Here is a 14,493-nt window from a genome sequence, read left to right as displayed (position 1 = left end):
CAAGCTAGTCGTAGATCGATACAGAGTGGTTTCGTGAGGTTAAGAAGATGAGGTCTAATGACAAGCGGCGCGTAGCCGTGAGCGGGACAAGCTCGGATCATGGGCGAGTCTATCAACGTCAATAAGACTGAAACTGGTTGTATTCGAATTTAAACTCGCTTGAACCTATCCTCGAGTATCCCGAAATATTAAGAACTTTTAATTATGTATCACCTACGTTGTCAATTGTATTATTATGTAGTTTATTTTTTAATATTTTGTTGATCATGATTTTGGAGTAGACTATGTTTATTTAATTTTTAATAATAGCATAATGTATATTTTATATAAGTAGCTATAATCATTTCAAGTACAATTTGCACGTGCCTTATATACATGTGTTTTAGTATGAAGTGTATGTATATTTGCTAAGTATGTGTTCTTGAGTCAATTGATATGCTCTTAAGTTTCAGACTGTTATTGTAAATGAAATGTATGGTATGGAAAAGTAAATTGTATCAATAAGTAGGTGTTTTCTTTATTCTAGCGACGATAATCCATATTGTACCGTATATCGAAGATAATAAGTACATTTTACATGTACTCGTATCTTCTAGTTTTGACCTAGAGGAAATAACTTTCAAACTGTACGCGGTATTCAAAACCTTGAGATTCTTTGGCACATGTGGCCGCATTGCTATACCATTTAATTTTGTTAGGTTGCCTCTCTGTGATCTGTCAGGCAATTTTGACATTTCACAGATAATAAATATTTACATACGACCCCAAACTGCAGGTGTTTATTTTCATTATCTAAAACATATTTTATTCTTCTAACGAATGTTATCAGTGTGATGTAATTAAGTTCTCGCGTAATTAACGATTCAAGAAGTAAATTGTTTATCGTGTTTGTCACATTTTTCCGGCCGTAGCGGCATTGCGACGTCGGTAAGTGGTGCCAGAACTATTTTAGTTGCTGAAACTTTTTCTTTTGTGTTCTAAATTAAAACAATTGAATTAAAAAACTATCTATTGCTTACCCTACTTATTTATTTAAAGTACTTGCCTCGTGGCATTGTGTAGAACCAAGAAAACCAATCTTGTTTTAACCTTTTTTATAATTTGAAAAAGATTGTTTTAATTATTTGTTTAAATACTTTCAGGGTTTGTAGAATATTCAAAAATGGTTAAAGCGGTGGCAGTGATAACTGTCAGTGATACTTGCTTTAAAGATCACTCAAAAGATACCTCGGGGCCCACCCTCGCAAATCTTGCAAGAAAATCATTTCCTGAAGCGAACATACACACACTCATCATCCCTGATGAGAAGGAGCTCATTGAACGGGAGCTAAAGTACTACTGTGATTCAAATGTTGAGCTAGTACTGACCACCGGAGGCACCGGCCTTGCCCACAGAGATGTCACCCCGGAAGCTACGAAGGCTGTCATTCAAAAAGATGTCCCAGCGATTACTGCTGCTATCACAATAGAAAGTCTGAAGAAAACACCAATGGCAATGCTGTCTCGGTCTGTAGCAGGGATAAGAGACAAGACCCTCATAATAAACTTTCCGGGCAGTAAGAAAGCTGTAACGGAATGCTTCGAAGTGGTCCATCCTGTATTATCTCATGCTATATCGCTGCTCCAAAATGATCTGAGTGAAGTGAGGACTATTCACGATTCCATGCAATTTGGGAACACCTGTCCCCATCACAGTAATGTGGATATTAGCAAAGTGGCATTAAGACCCCGGGAGTCACCGTTCCCCATGTTGGAAATGTCCGAAGCATGGGAACTAGTAGACAGTATTATGGAGCAGTGGCCTGAACACTTTGAAATGGTTTCTCTAGAGGAGGGACTGGGAAGAGTGGTAGCACAACCATTACGTGCTATGGAACCCATGCCGCCTTTTGAAGCTTCAGTAAAAGATGGTATGTAAATATGGCATTTTGTATAATCAACAAACATTTCGTAACTTTTAAGTAATGTAGCTAGCTGTGGTAATACCTATTTATCAACAGCAAACAGTAATTTGTTCCGCTAGCTAAGCAATTTTAGTTTACACATGTGACAATAGTACACTCATTTGTATTGTATGACTGTGAATCTAGTAGTTAGTTAAGCTTATTTTCCTTTTATTAGTTTTTTATGAATATGCTGTTAGCAAGAAAAAAAAAACATTTTCTCATACTGATAGTGAAAATGATTGTGCATTTACTTCATTTGTAGCTGACTATACTAATTAATATTCTCTTAATTAACTATACAACTAGGTAATACTTAAATACTGATAGGATGTTGTTAATCGTTTTCTTATATTCACCTACCAAACTTATCATCACAAACTACCTACGCTTATTACTGTAGGTAGATTATAGCTAGTTTATACAGGGCATTACCAAATGAATAGTTCATTTGGTAGGCTAATATTGAAAATTTTTATGAGGATTAGAGGAATAGTTATTCTCTCTTAAGACATATACTTTTTTTTCATGTCACTAATGATACTGAACTGCCACTACTACCTACACAAATCTATTCTTCTACAATATTATAAATGCGTAAGTAACTCTGTCTGTCTGTCTTACTTTCACGCGTATAACGCTGAACCTATTTTGAAGAAATTTGGCATAGAGATAGTTTGAGTCCCGGAAAAGGACATAGGATAGTTTTTATCCCGGTTTTTGAAACACGGACGCGCGCGATAGTTTTTCTGTGACAGACATCAGACAAAATTCAACGCGGGCGAAGCCGCGGGCGAAAAGCTAGTGTTAAATAGTTTTTTCACTGCAGGCTACGCATGTATCAGCTCGGACGGGGCGGGCGTGCGGCGCGTGCGGGCGGCGCTGACGGCGGGCGAGGCGCCGACGACGCCGCTGCTGGCCGGCGAGTGCGCGCGGATCAACACCGGCGCCGCGCTGCCCTCGGGCGCAGACTGCGTGGTTCAGGTCCGATCATCATCATCATCATCATCATTTCAGCCATAGGACGTCCACTGCTGAACACAGGCCTCCCCCAATGCTTTCCACGTTAATCGATTGGCAGCGGCCTGCGTCCAGCGCTTCCCTGCTACCTTTACGATGTCGTCGGTCCACCTTGTAGGTGGACGTTTCACGCTGCGTTTTCCGGTACGCGGCCTCCATTACAGAACCTTGCTGCCCCATCGGCCGTCAGTTCTGCGTTACCTACTATGTGCCCTGCCCATGCCCATCAGGTTCGATACTTGGATTTTTTTTTTCTAAAATTTCGCCTAAAATTAAAACTTGCGGTGGATGCTTTAGAAAGATTTAGAATAAGCGGAGGTCTTTGATGTGTCAGATACGTATAAAAACACTATGACTTAAATAATGCCGGTCTCATTGAACAGCGGTTCCGTAGCACATTGGTTCGCAAGCTTAGGGACAGGTGATGCGTCGCCTGGAGCACGTTAGCTCAAGCGACACACCAACAAGGGGCGCCTCTGCCGCGAGCTCCGTCAGCCTGGACGCTTTGATTCTGGAGTAGCTCAGACACCTGGTGCTGTCCAGCACCGCCCATAACATGACGCTGGATCTGTCGGCCTTCCAGATCCCTATCATCGGGCTGCGGAAGCTTCGCAACGAGATGCGGCAGTTCCGCATTGAGATGCGGGAGAGTATGAGGACTATATGCGCTGAGCTTGATGCTATGCGGCGCGAGATGCGGAAGCCGACGGGACGAGTGGCGTGCTGCAAGGACAAGGTCTGAGCCTTCGAGAAGCGTCTGCACAAAGTCGACCACGCCGTGACACGGGTCGAGGCGCGGTCGTGGCTGACCCTGAGCTCAACGAGTGGGACCAGGAGGGACTGCTTGCGGTCCTATAGATCGGTCACCTACCGGAGAATAAGCGGGACAGCGTCCCAGCAGGGCGTGGCGCTAGACTAGCAGGACTTCGTATTCGCCAAGCGTATGAATGTTCATCGCGTTGCGCACGCGTCTTCATACTGAGAGGCTGACTGGTATTAACTGTCATCTCTTCCACCGTATGCACGAAGGGTGCCGCAGGTTTCAGTGTCGGTACTCTTGGACGAGAAGGGGTAGAATTTTCGCTCCATACGGAAGCATATTAGCTCTGATCGATGGGGGATCTTGAAAGAGTGTCTTCCGCCGAGTTGATTGTCGATCTGCAATGCATCATTACTCTTTATTAATTTTATACTTTACTAATTTTATCAATGCTGCAATATCACGCTATTTCACCTGCAGCTAGTCACAAAATCTAACGACTGTTTCTCAATGGCAGGGTGACATTTCAGGTCCGGGTCGAAGGATCACACAAATCGTGTAATTTGCAGTTACTGATTGTTTTTTCTACCTTTCTCCAGGTGGAAGATACTAAGCTAGTGTCGGCTACTGAAGATGGCAGTACCGAGTTGGAGGTGGAAATAATGGTAGCGCCGTCAGCACAGCAAGACGTCCGCCCCATCGGTTCCGATGTGCCCATGGGAACTGTTTTGGTTTCTAAAGGTGATTATTTTTACGAGTTTTCTTTTTTATAGTGTTGAAGGAAGTTGAATAACAATGTTTGTTTTGTAGGCGACGTATTGGATGCAGCTCAAATCGGTGTACTGGCTGGAGCAGGCTACCAGAATGTCACTGTACGAGGATATCCAAAGGTATCGTAATAAAGTCGCATCCATTACATCATTAATTGTATAAGATACTAACTTAGCTTAATCCTTAAATCTATAGAACCATCTTTATTGCTAACGAGAACAACATAAAAAACTTCTGTAATATCTTTTTACCTTCCATAGCTCGTTAAAATAAAAAGAAAAAGTAGATAAGGATTTATCAGCTAGGCCAAGGTGGCAAAACCTCGACGAAGGTTATTGATTGTTTAGGTACTGACATGTTTTTATGACCTTGGTAATTATTAGTTGGTATATATTGTTATAGGTGGCGCTAATGTCGACGGGTAACGAACTGCAGGAGCCGTCGGAGACGAAACTGAGACCGGCGCATATCAGGGACTCGAACAGAACCATGCTGAAAACTTTGCTGAGGTAAACTACGAGCTGACACATTTTTTACGGGAACTGTTACCATTTGAGTACATAGTAACATAATGGAAATACATAATCCATTTGCTCACTTTAAGGCCATTATTATTCTATTACACTGCTCCGCGCTTCGCCGAGATATTATTATGCGCGGCCGCAAAGTCATTTTTTTTATTTTGTACATAGGCCTTTCCAGTTCGCTTATACATGTCCCAAATATAACTTGCCCTAATACCACTTCGGGGCAACATATACGCTCGTATTCACAAACGATGCTTGCTTAAGTGACGCAGCAAATGAAACGCACAGCGTTGAATAGAGCTGTGTTTTTAGTTCGTTTGTGTGATTAGTTCGTGTGTCACCCTGTGCGTCCACGCGCACTGTGAGACCTCATAGTAATGTTTGTGAATACGGGCGATATGGGCTGGTGCTAAGAAGAACGGAAGAAACTCAGTCATCATTAAATAAGGGTGTAGCTCAAAGTTGTCAATGCTTACAGAGAGCACGGCTACGAGAGCATAGACTGCGGCATCGTCCGCGACTCGCCGGAACAGCTAGCGGGCGCGTTAGCCGCAGCCCTGCGCGCCGCCGACGTGCTCGTGTGCTCCGGCGGCGTGTCCATGGGCGAGCGGGACCTGCTCAAGCCCGTGCTGCTTAAGGTACTGGACATAAGGCCGGGTTTACTGTGATAACTTAATATAGTAATAATAATTGACAGCACTAGTCAAAGAGGGCTATCTAGCGCTCACCAGTTGGTACTACAGTAGAGTAAGGTCACTGACTTACTTGTAGCGAAGACAGTGACACTAATGAGGGCTATCGTTTTAGCGCTCACCAGTTGGCGCCACTGTAGAGTAAGGTCCTGTCACTTGCTAGTAGCGAAGACAGTGGCGCCGGCTGGTGAGCGCTAAAGTGGTAGGAGGACTATCGCATTTGCACTCATCAAGATGGCGCCACTGTAGAGTAAGGTCCTGTCCATCGCCAGTGGTGCCAACTGTTAAGCATAAAACCGAGAGCATAGACTGCGGCATCGTGTCCATGGGCGAGCGGGACCTGCTCAAGCCCGTGCTGCTTAAGGTACTGGACATAAGGCCGGGTTTACTTTGCTAACTTATAGTAATAGTGGTGAAGACAGTGGCGCCAATGGTGAGCGCTGAAGTGGTAGGAGAATTTTATTATCGCATTTGCACTCACCAGGCAGGATGGCGTCATTGTAGAGTAGGTTCATATTCGACAGTGGTGTTAACTGTTGAGTATAAAAACGATAAAACGTTGAAATGGAACGCGAAAGTTTAAAATCTTATATGAAAACGATAGCCCTCGAGTTAGACATTATGAGCTTTCAAAAAGCGCCCCTACAATTTTTGCATGACAATGAGCAACGCACAAAGTTAGTTCACAGTTCTGTTACTTTGATTCATATTGTTTTCAGGACTTCAATGCGACCATCCATTTCGGTAGAGTGCGGATGAAGCCTGGCAAGCCCACAACGTTTGCTACGTGTGAATTCGAAGGAAAAACCAAATACATTTTCGCATTGCCCGGTAAGATACACACCAAACTATTGATGCCTTTCAAGTTATCAATCAACAAATAGTATAAAGTATCTTAGTAAAGAAGACTAATGCCCGTTTTCACCATCAGTCCCTAATTTTTAAGTGATCCCTACGATAACACGAGTTTTGATACCATAGGGGTCACTTAAAAATTGGGATTGATGGTGAAAACGGGCATAAGGCTGAGTTGTACCACTTTGTTTTAACCGTAACAATAACAATAACCGGTGCTTTTTTGTACGGAGTTTGACAGATTTTTGACGTTTGTCAAAGTTAAACTTAGATGGTGCAACTCAGCCTAAAAGCTGTACATAATTTCTGTCCCTATACAGGCATGAAAACATGACTGGGGATTAAAATGAAAATGTTTTTCTCCCAGGTAACCCCGTATCAGCATACGTATGCTGCCTGCTATTCGTGATTCGCGCGTTACGCGTGTGCTGCGGCCGGCCCGCGCCCTCGCCGCGTATGCGCGTGCGCCTCGCACACGCGGTCACGCTCGACTCGCGTCCAGAATACGCGCGCGCCACGCTTAAGTTCCCGGAGAGCGACGACTTGCCTATGGCCTCGCTACTGGGAAGCCAGGTAAATAAGGTTTATTATATTGAACACGTAGAGATACCTCGTTTCCCTGTAGAGGCGTTTTTCTGGAATGCGCGTATGCGCGTGCGACTCGCACACGCAGTCACGCTCGACCCGCGACCCGAATACGCGCGCGCCACGCTTAAGTTCCCGGAGAGCGACGACTTGCCTATGGCCTCGCTACTGGGCAGCCAGGTAAATAAGGTTTAATTACATTAAACACGTAGAATTACCTAGTTTTCTTGTAGAGGCGTTTTTCTGGAATGAGCGTATGCGCGTGCGCCTCGCACACGCGGTCACGCTCGACCCGCGTCCTGAATACGCGCGCGCCACGCTTAAGTTCCCGGAGAGCGACGACTTGCCTATGGCCTCGCTACTGGGCAGCCAGGTAAATAAGGCGTATTATATTGAACACGTAGAGATACTTTTCTTAGTTTCCTTGATCGTAGAGGTGTTTATTTGGAATCCGCGTAGCCGCGTATGCGCGTGCGCCTCGCACACGCAGTCACGCTCGACCCGCGTCCTGAATACGCGCGCGCCACGCTTAAGTTCCCGGAGAGCGACGACTTGCCTATGGCCACGCTGCTAGGTAGGCAGGTAAATAAGGTTTAATTATATTAAACACGTAGAAATACCTAGATTCCTTTGTAGAGGCGTTTTTTTGGAATGCGCGTATGCGCGTGCGCCTCGCACACGCAGTCACGCTCGACCCGCGTCCTGAATACGCGCGCGCCACGCTTAAGTTCCCGGAGAGCGACGACTTGCCTATGGCCTCGCTACTGGGCAGCCAGGTAAATAAGGCGTATTATATTGAACACGTAGAGATACTTTTCTTAGTTTCCTTAGGTGTTTATTTGGAATCCGCGTAGCCGCGTATGCGCGTGCGCCTCGCACACGCAGTCACGCTCGACCCGCGTCCTGAATACGCGCGCGCCACGCTTAAGTTCCCGGAGAGCGACGACTTGCCTGTGGCCTCGCTGCTGGGCAGCCAGGTAAATAGGGTTTATTATATTGAACACGTAGAGATACCTAGTTTCCTTGTAGAGGCGTTTTTCTGGAATCCGCGTAGCCGCGTGCGTCTCGCACACGCAGCACGCAGTCACGCTCGACCCGCGTCCAGAATACGCGCGCGCTACGCTTAAGTTCCCGGAGAGCGACGACTTGCCTATGGCCTCGCTGCTGGGCAGCCAGGTAAATAAGGCTTATTATATTGAACACGTAGAGATACTTTTCTTAGTTTCCTTGATCGTAGAGGTGTTTATCTGGTATGCGCGTATGCGCGTGCGCCTCGCACACGCAGTCACGCTCGACCCGCGTCCAGAATACACGCGCGCCACGCTTAAGTTCCCGGAGAGCGACGACTTGCCTATGGCCTCGCTACTGGGCAGCCAAGTAAATAAGGTTTATTATATTGAACACGTAGAAATACCTAGTTTCCTTGTAGAGGCGTTTTTCTGGAATGAGTGTATGCGCGTGCGCCTCGCACACGCAGTCACGCTCGACCCGCGTCCAGAATACGCGCGTGCCACGCTTAAGTTCCCGGAGAGCGACGACTTGCCTATGGCCTCGCTACTGGGCAGCCAGGTAAATAAGGCGTATTATATTGAACACGTAGAGATACTTTTCTTAGTTTCCTTGATCGTAGAGGTGTTTATTTGGAATCCGCGTAGCCGCGTATGCGCGAGCGCCTCGCACACGCAGTCACGCTCGACCCGCGTCCTGAATACGCGCGCGCCACGCTTAAGTTCCCGGAGAGCGACGACTTGCCTATGGCCACGCTGCTAGGTAGGCAGGTAAATAAGGTTTAATTATATTGAACACGTAGAAATACCTAGTTTCCTTGTAGAGGCGTTTTTCTGGAATGCACGTATGCGCGTGCGCCTCGCACACGCAGTCACGCTCGACCCGCGACCCGAATACGCGCGCGCCACGCTTAAGTTCCCGGAGAGCGACGACTTGCCTATGGCCACGCTGCTAGGTAGGCAGGTAAATAAGGTTTAATTATATTAAACACGTAGAAATACCTAGATTCCTTTGTAGAGGCGTTTTTTTGGAATGCGCGTATGCGCGTGCGCCTCGCACACGCAGTCACGCTCGACCCGCGTCCTGAATACGCGCGCGCCACGCTTAAGTTCCCGGAGAGCGACGACTTGCCTATGGCCTCGCTACTGGGCAGCCAGGTAAATAAGGCGTATTATATTGAACACGTAGAGATACTTTTCTTAGTTTCCTTAGGTGTTTATTTGGAATCCGCGTAGCCGCGTATGCGCGTGCGCCTCGCACACGCAGTCACGCTCGACCCGCGTCCTGAATACGCGCGCGCCACGCTTAAGTTCCCGGAGAGCGACGACTTGCCTGTGGCCTCGCTGCTGGGCAGCCAGGTAAATAGGGTTTATTATATTGAACACGTAGAGATACCTAGTTTCCTTGTAGAGGCGTTTTTCTGGAATCCGCGTAGCCGCGTGCGTCTCGCACACGCAGCACGCAGTCACGCTCGACCCGCGTCCAGAATACGCGCGCGCTACGCTTAAGTTCCCGGAGAGCGACGACTTGCCTATGGCCTCGCTGCTGGGCAGCCAGGTAAATAAGGCTTATTATATTGAACACGTAGAGATACTTTTCTTAGTTTCCTTGATCGTAGAGGTGTTTATCTGGTATGCGCGTATGCGCGTGCGCCTCGCACACGCAGTCACGCTCGACCCGCGTCCAGAATACACGCGCGCCACGCTTAAGTTCCCGGAGAGCGACGACTTGCCTATGGCCTCGCTACTGGGCAGCCAAGTAAATAAGGTTTATTATATTGAACACGTAGAAATACCTAGTTTCCTTGTAGAGGCGTTTTTCTGGAATGAGTGTATGCGCGTGCGCCTCGCACACGCAGTCACGCTCGACCCGCGTCCAGAATACGCGCGTGCCACGCTTAAGTTCCCGGAGAGCGACGACTTGCCTATGGCCTCGCTACTGGGCAGCCAGGTAAATAAGGCGTATTATATTGAACACGTAGAGATACTTTTCTTAGTTTCCTTGATCGTAGAGGTGTTTATTTGGAATCCGCGTAGCCGCGTATGCGCGAGCGCCTCGCACACGCAGTCACGCTCGACCCGCGTCCTGAATACGCGCGCGCCACGCTTAAGTTCCCGGAGAGCGACGACTTGCCTATGGCCACGCTGCTAGGTAGGCAGGTAAATAAGGTTTAATTATATTGAACACGTAGAAATACCTAGTTTCCTTGTAGAGGCGTTTTTCTGGAATGCACGTATGCGCGTGCGCCTCGCACACGCAGTCACGCTCGACCCGCGACCCGAATACGCGCGCGCCACGCTTAAGTTCCCGGAGAGCGACGATTTGCCTATGGCCTCGCTGCTGGGCAGCCAGGTAAATAAGGTTTATTATATTGAACACGTAGAAATACCTAGATAATGTCAAAATGGCTCACGCCCACCCATGTCATTAAGTACGAACGCCTTCCTAAGTCTTGGTCATGTTTCGCGCATTTCCCACTCAGTGTCTCTACACTGCTAAGAGCTTATTCTCCTGCGCTCATTAATCGTAAGTTATCTGTCACCAAGTCCTCACTGCTATATTCCGCCCACAGTGCAGCAGCCGGCTTCTGAGCGCATGCGGCGCGAGCGTACTGGTCCAGTTGCCGGGCGCGTCCGACGCGACCCGCGCGCTGCCCGCCGGCGCCACCCTCTCGGCTCTTATCACCGGCCGCCTCGACGTGCTGTCTTCTTAGCTCTAACGGTCTACGAAATAACGCTCTGGACCTCCGCTAAAACGAAAAATAAGTCTATTCCTCTTTAATCGCCTGGATTAGATCACCTACATTGGCGTATCTAGGCTTCTTTTTCAGAAGGGGCCATCATCAAATCGGTAGCCCAACATCCTTCACCAGGCCATTCCGGGGGGGAGATAAACGCGCGAGTTTTAGCGGAGGCCCTCAAAGATCTAATAAACAGTTTCCACTCAATGGCGGCTTTGAAATTAGTTAGCATCTATTACTTTAACTTTTCGTGAAGCGTTAGAAATAAGTGATACCAAAGTTATATTAATTATGTAATGAATGATATTCGAGAAGCAAAAATAGTTTCCTGACACTTCCTGATACTTTCAACTCAACATGATGATAACGGCTAGTCACAAAGTGACTTTCTCCAGCTCCTATACTATACAACCTTTCTCTAGACTGGGACTGGTTGTGGAATGTTATAGCAAAAAATTAAATATTAGAATTATGATATTATTATTGTTAGTTGTTTGTTTCTATTGTGCAAACAATGTGATATGCGTTATGAATGTTATAATGAATCTTATAAATTTTATTAAAGTTGAATCTTATTAGAAATCTCACAAAATTTTGTAGAATAACTCTTATTTCCTGATCTGGATTAATTATAAGGTTGAAAACCATGTGAACATGTGATTTAATTACTTCCTAATTACATAGAATATATTTTTTGGTGCTGATTCCTGTTATCCATATCTCAATAAAGTGTTTTGTTTGTGATATAACTATGTATTTTTAATAGTTGACCTCGTGAGCACTTCTCATCATACTTTATCAACCTGCCATGTTGTAGAAAGTTTCATCAAATCCCCCTTCTGGTCAGTTATGCAAGAATCTGTGGTTTTCAGGATAACCAGTGTCAGTAACAGCGTCCTAAGCATAATAATATAGTAAATAAAACATGTGAATTATAAACATAGTTAATTTATTTATCGAAACAAAACCACACGCAACGAGCACGCCTCACGCACACATCAGATCAGGAAGTCCGTGCGCCTCGCCCCTTTTCTCAAGCTCTAGTCTAGCCTTAATTGTATAACTTGTGTGGTTATTTACATAGAATCTACATCATTATTGTGTGCGTGGCTTTGAAACAAATAAATATGGCGACAAAACAAACAAAATACTTCATAATCAACGCAAATGTTCAATGGTATATTTATACAGATGTTTTATGAATATTATTGAAAACAGTACATTCATGGAGACATGAACAGTGATGCAATATGGGAGCGAGGTGTAACTACACATTTTCTCTTATAGCAGGTTGTATTTCTTGATAGCTATGAGCAAAATATATACTTCATTACAAAAATACAAATAAATAATTGTGTAGAAAATATAAGTCAATAAAACGAAAGATTCATCAAGAAATACAAACGGCTCATTTTACTATACTGAACAGTTGTATAACAACAAAGTTAATATAGTACATTGCAGAACAACCAGCAGGACACGTTTAGACCACTCGCTGCACTTCAAAGAATCTCTTGAGGTAATAGACCTGTCCGAGGGTCATGATTAGGAGAACTGAGGCCTCAAATATCGACCACATGACGACGCGAGAGTTGGTGCTCTCATTAATTGCTCGGTGAATGCGATCTCTGACCTGGTGGAAAGAATACAAAGATAAAATTTAGATTTCAAGATAAGAAAAAGAATTGTAAACATCAAGCAATGTAATTCTAATTATTAACTGTAAGTTGACAACATTTAGTCCTGATTTACCTTTCTCTTCATTGTAGTGGATTTTAATAATCTATCCTATTTACCTGCATGTATTCCTGTTCATTCTTGACTGTTTTGAGCGTGGCGGCCAGCTCTTTGATCATGTCCTCCAATTTGTTGTGGTCCACCTCATCATCCTTGCCGGCCTTGCTAGGGGCTTCACCAACATCCAAGTTGAACATCACCACCTGAAATAACAATGCAAGATTAATATCAAACTCATTGGGCTCTTTCTTTGGATTAATATGGATTCTTTAGATTTTGACTTGTTTCATCCTATAGCAACAACACTATCTTACATTATTATTATTCTGTCTAATGGCTTCAATGGTGCGAATTTAAAGCACACTGGTTTTGCCAAATTGGTTGGGTTATTCAATAATAAACAATAATTTGTCAACTCATAAGGTGACTAAGATTATTTCTAAAAGGTTAGCACAGGAATAACTGGAATATAAAAAAATACTTAGGAGTATACAAATTACAAACCTTAGGAGTCATGGTAGACATTTTATTACTAAAACAGTAAGTGTATTTTCCTGATGTGGGGGCAGAGAATGTGTATATTCCGGAAGACTCTCTTTCTCCTCGCGTGATTACTGCACCATCAGGGCCAGTGATAGTGACGTCTATGTCTAAGAAACCACCTTCTGCTATTTCGAATTTCAAACCTAAAAAGAAGATCAACAATAAGAACACCAAACACCAGTGAGGTTATGTTGAGATTATAACTTAAAAATTATTAGCTGCTCATATAGAGCCATGCCCTTATTATTTGCACAGTACTTACCCATTTTTGTATCAGCTTCAACATTTTCAAAAAAACATTCTTCGGCGTGAGCGTCTACAGTGATAGTGTAACTTTTTGCTGTGCTAAATAAAGCCACCAATAATGTTGCGGTAACCCATAAAGATTTCCAAGTACACTTCATTGTGTTGGTATTTTATTAGATAAATTTCTAAATGTATAATAACACTAATAAAATTGAAATAAATATTTTTTTCGAAGATATCGCTGCAATACCGCTGGGCCACGTATTGACACTCTTGACTTTGTTGACAGATGAGTTGTCACATTTAGACAGTAACATTTTTTTTGGTAAAGTTAATCAAATGCAACGTTAACTAAAAATAGTTTTTTTTGTTAAACGTACGATAACTATAGTTTTTTTTGTTAATTATTAATTAAATGGGTAATTTTCTGTTGCTCCAAGAGTACCTTTTCATAGAACAAATGATTTAGTTTAAATAGATCAAAACATCAAGTCTATCTTCCATTAGGGCAAAATGAGAATAGATTCAGCGCTATAGGTGTACCAGAATCTCATGGCAAACAAAAATATTGGAAAAGTGTGTTTTTCATATGGCAATCGTCTTTGGTTTAATTGTCACCTGTCAAAGAAAATAATGAAATCTGTCAGCCGCTGCAAAAATTTTGTAATCTCTTCATGCCTATTTGTTATTTTTGTGAAAAAGTCGTAAAAGCTCGAGCAAGTCATATTGTTTTCAATGTGTATTGTAAAATAAGGCATAATTCAAAGTCAATCTTTGATTTTAAAGCGCGTCGTTGAGTTGGCAGTAAGTTGGAGTGAAATGTTTTGATACATTTAGTTTATTGGAAGGAGGGTTGTTTTTTTTTTATATTATTCTTACATAATAGCTGCTTTATGGGGGGTTTCAGGTGTACCTCACAAATTGGTGCAGAGGAATGGTGAAAATGTTTTGACCATGTAAATAAAATTCAAAAAGATTTCATCAAGAAAGATTAAATAATTGAAATGCTTGAAGAGCAATTTATAATAAATACCTCTATCTTGATCATCTATTGAAGAAAAGTGGA

General features: G+C 44.0%; 2 protein-coding genes across 2 annotated transcripts; one reads left to right on the top strand and one right to left on the bottom strand.

The window, feature by feature from the left end:
* The first annotated feature begins 710 nt into the window (after nucleotides 1-710).
* On the top strand, nucleotides 711-11,650 carry LOC135082285 (gephyrin). Its single transcript, XM_063977066.1, has 10 exons — nucleotides 711-927; nucleotides 1,143-1,910; nucleotides 2,773-2,927; nucleotides 4,323-4,464; nucleotides 4,534-4,613; nucleotides 4,897-5,003; nucleotides 5,500-5,659; nucleotides 6,433-6,544; nucleotides 6,936-7,141; nucleotides 10,734-11,650. The coding sequence occupies exons 2-10, from the start codon at nucleotides 1,163-1,165 to the stop codon at nucleotides 10,872-10,874; spliced, it is 1,851 nt and encodes a 616-aa protein (XP_063833136.1). The 5' UTR covers nucleotides 711-927; nucleotides 1,143-1,162; the 3' UTR covers nucleotides 10,875-11,650.
* Nucleotides 11,651-11,833: 183 nt separating this feature from the next.
* LOC135082284 (transmembrane emp24 domain-containing protein 2) lies at nucleotides 11,834-13,714 on the bottom strand. The gene is made up of 4 exons (XM_063977064.1): nucleotides 13,444-13,714; nucleotides 13,143-13,324; nucleotides 12,698-12,841; nucleotides 11,834-12,534 (listed from the first exon to the last, which is right to left on the bottom strand). The coding sequence occupies exons 1-4, from the start codon at nucleotides 13,583-13,585 to the stop codon at nucleotides 12,385-12,387; spliced, it is 618 nt and encodes a 205-aa protein (XP_063833134.1). The 5' UTR covers nucleotides 13,586-13,714; the 3' UTR covers nucleotides 11,834-12,384.
* Nucleotides 13,715-14,493: the final 779 nt, after the last annotated feature.

The sequence above is a fragment of the Ostrinia nubilalis genome, chromosome 21 (assembly GCF_963855985.1).
Source record: "Ostrinia nubilalis chromosome 21, ilOstNubi1.1, whole genome shotgun sequence".
NCBI lineage: Eukaryota > Metazoa > Arthropoda > Insecta > Lepidoptera > Crambidae > Ostrinia > Ostrinia nubilalis.
The sequence above is the reverse complement of the archived record's forward strand: the minus strand, read 5'-3'. Positions and strand labels throughout refer to the sequence as shown.

Excerpts from the sequence above, each read along its gene's own strand:
- LOC135082285 (XM_063977066.1), top strand. The coding sequence starts at position 1,163 with ATGGTTAAAGCGGTGGCAGTGATAACTGTCAGTGATACTTGCTTTAAA. Across the intron at positions 5,004-5,499 it reads ATGCTGAAAACTTTGCTGAG|AGAGCACGGCTACGAGAGCA; the intron begins GTAAACTACGAG and ends CAATGCTTACAG. Across the intron at positions 5,660-6,432 it reads TCAAGCCCGTGCTGCTTAAG|GACTTCAATGCGACCATCCA; the intron begins GTACTGGACATA and ends TATTGTTTTCAG.
- LOC135082284 (XM_063977064.1), bottom strand. The coding sequence starts at position 13,585 with ATGAAGTGTACTTGGAAATCTTTATGGGTTACCGCAACATTATTGGTG. Across the intron at positions 12,842-13,142 it reads TGTCTACCATGACTCCTAAG|GTGGTGATGTTCAACTTGGA; the intron begins GTTTGTAATTTG and ends TTGTTATTTCAG. Across the intron at positions 12,535-12,697 it reads ATGAACAGGAATACATGCAG|GTCAGAGATCGCATTCACCG; the intron begins GTAAATAGGATA and ends TCTTTCCACCAG.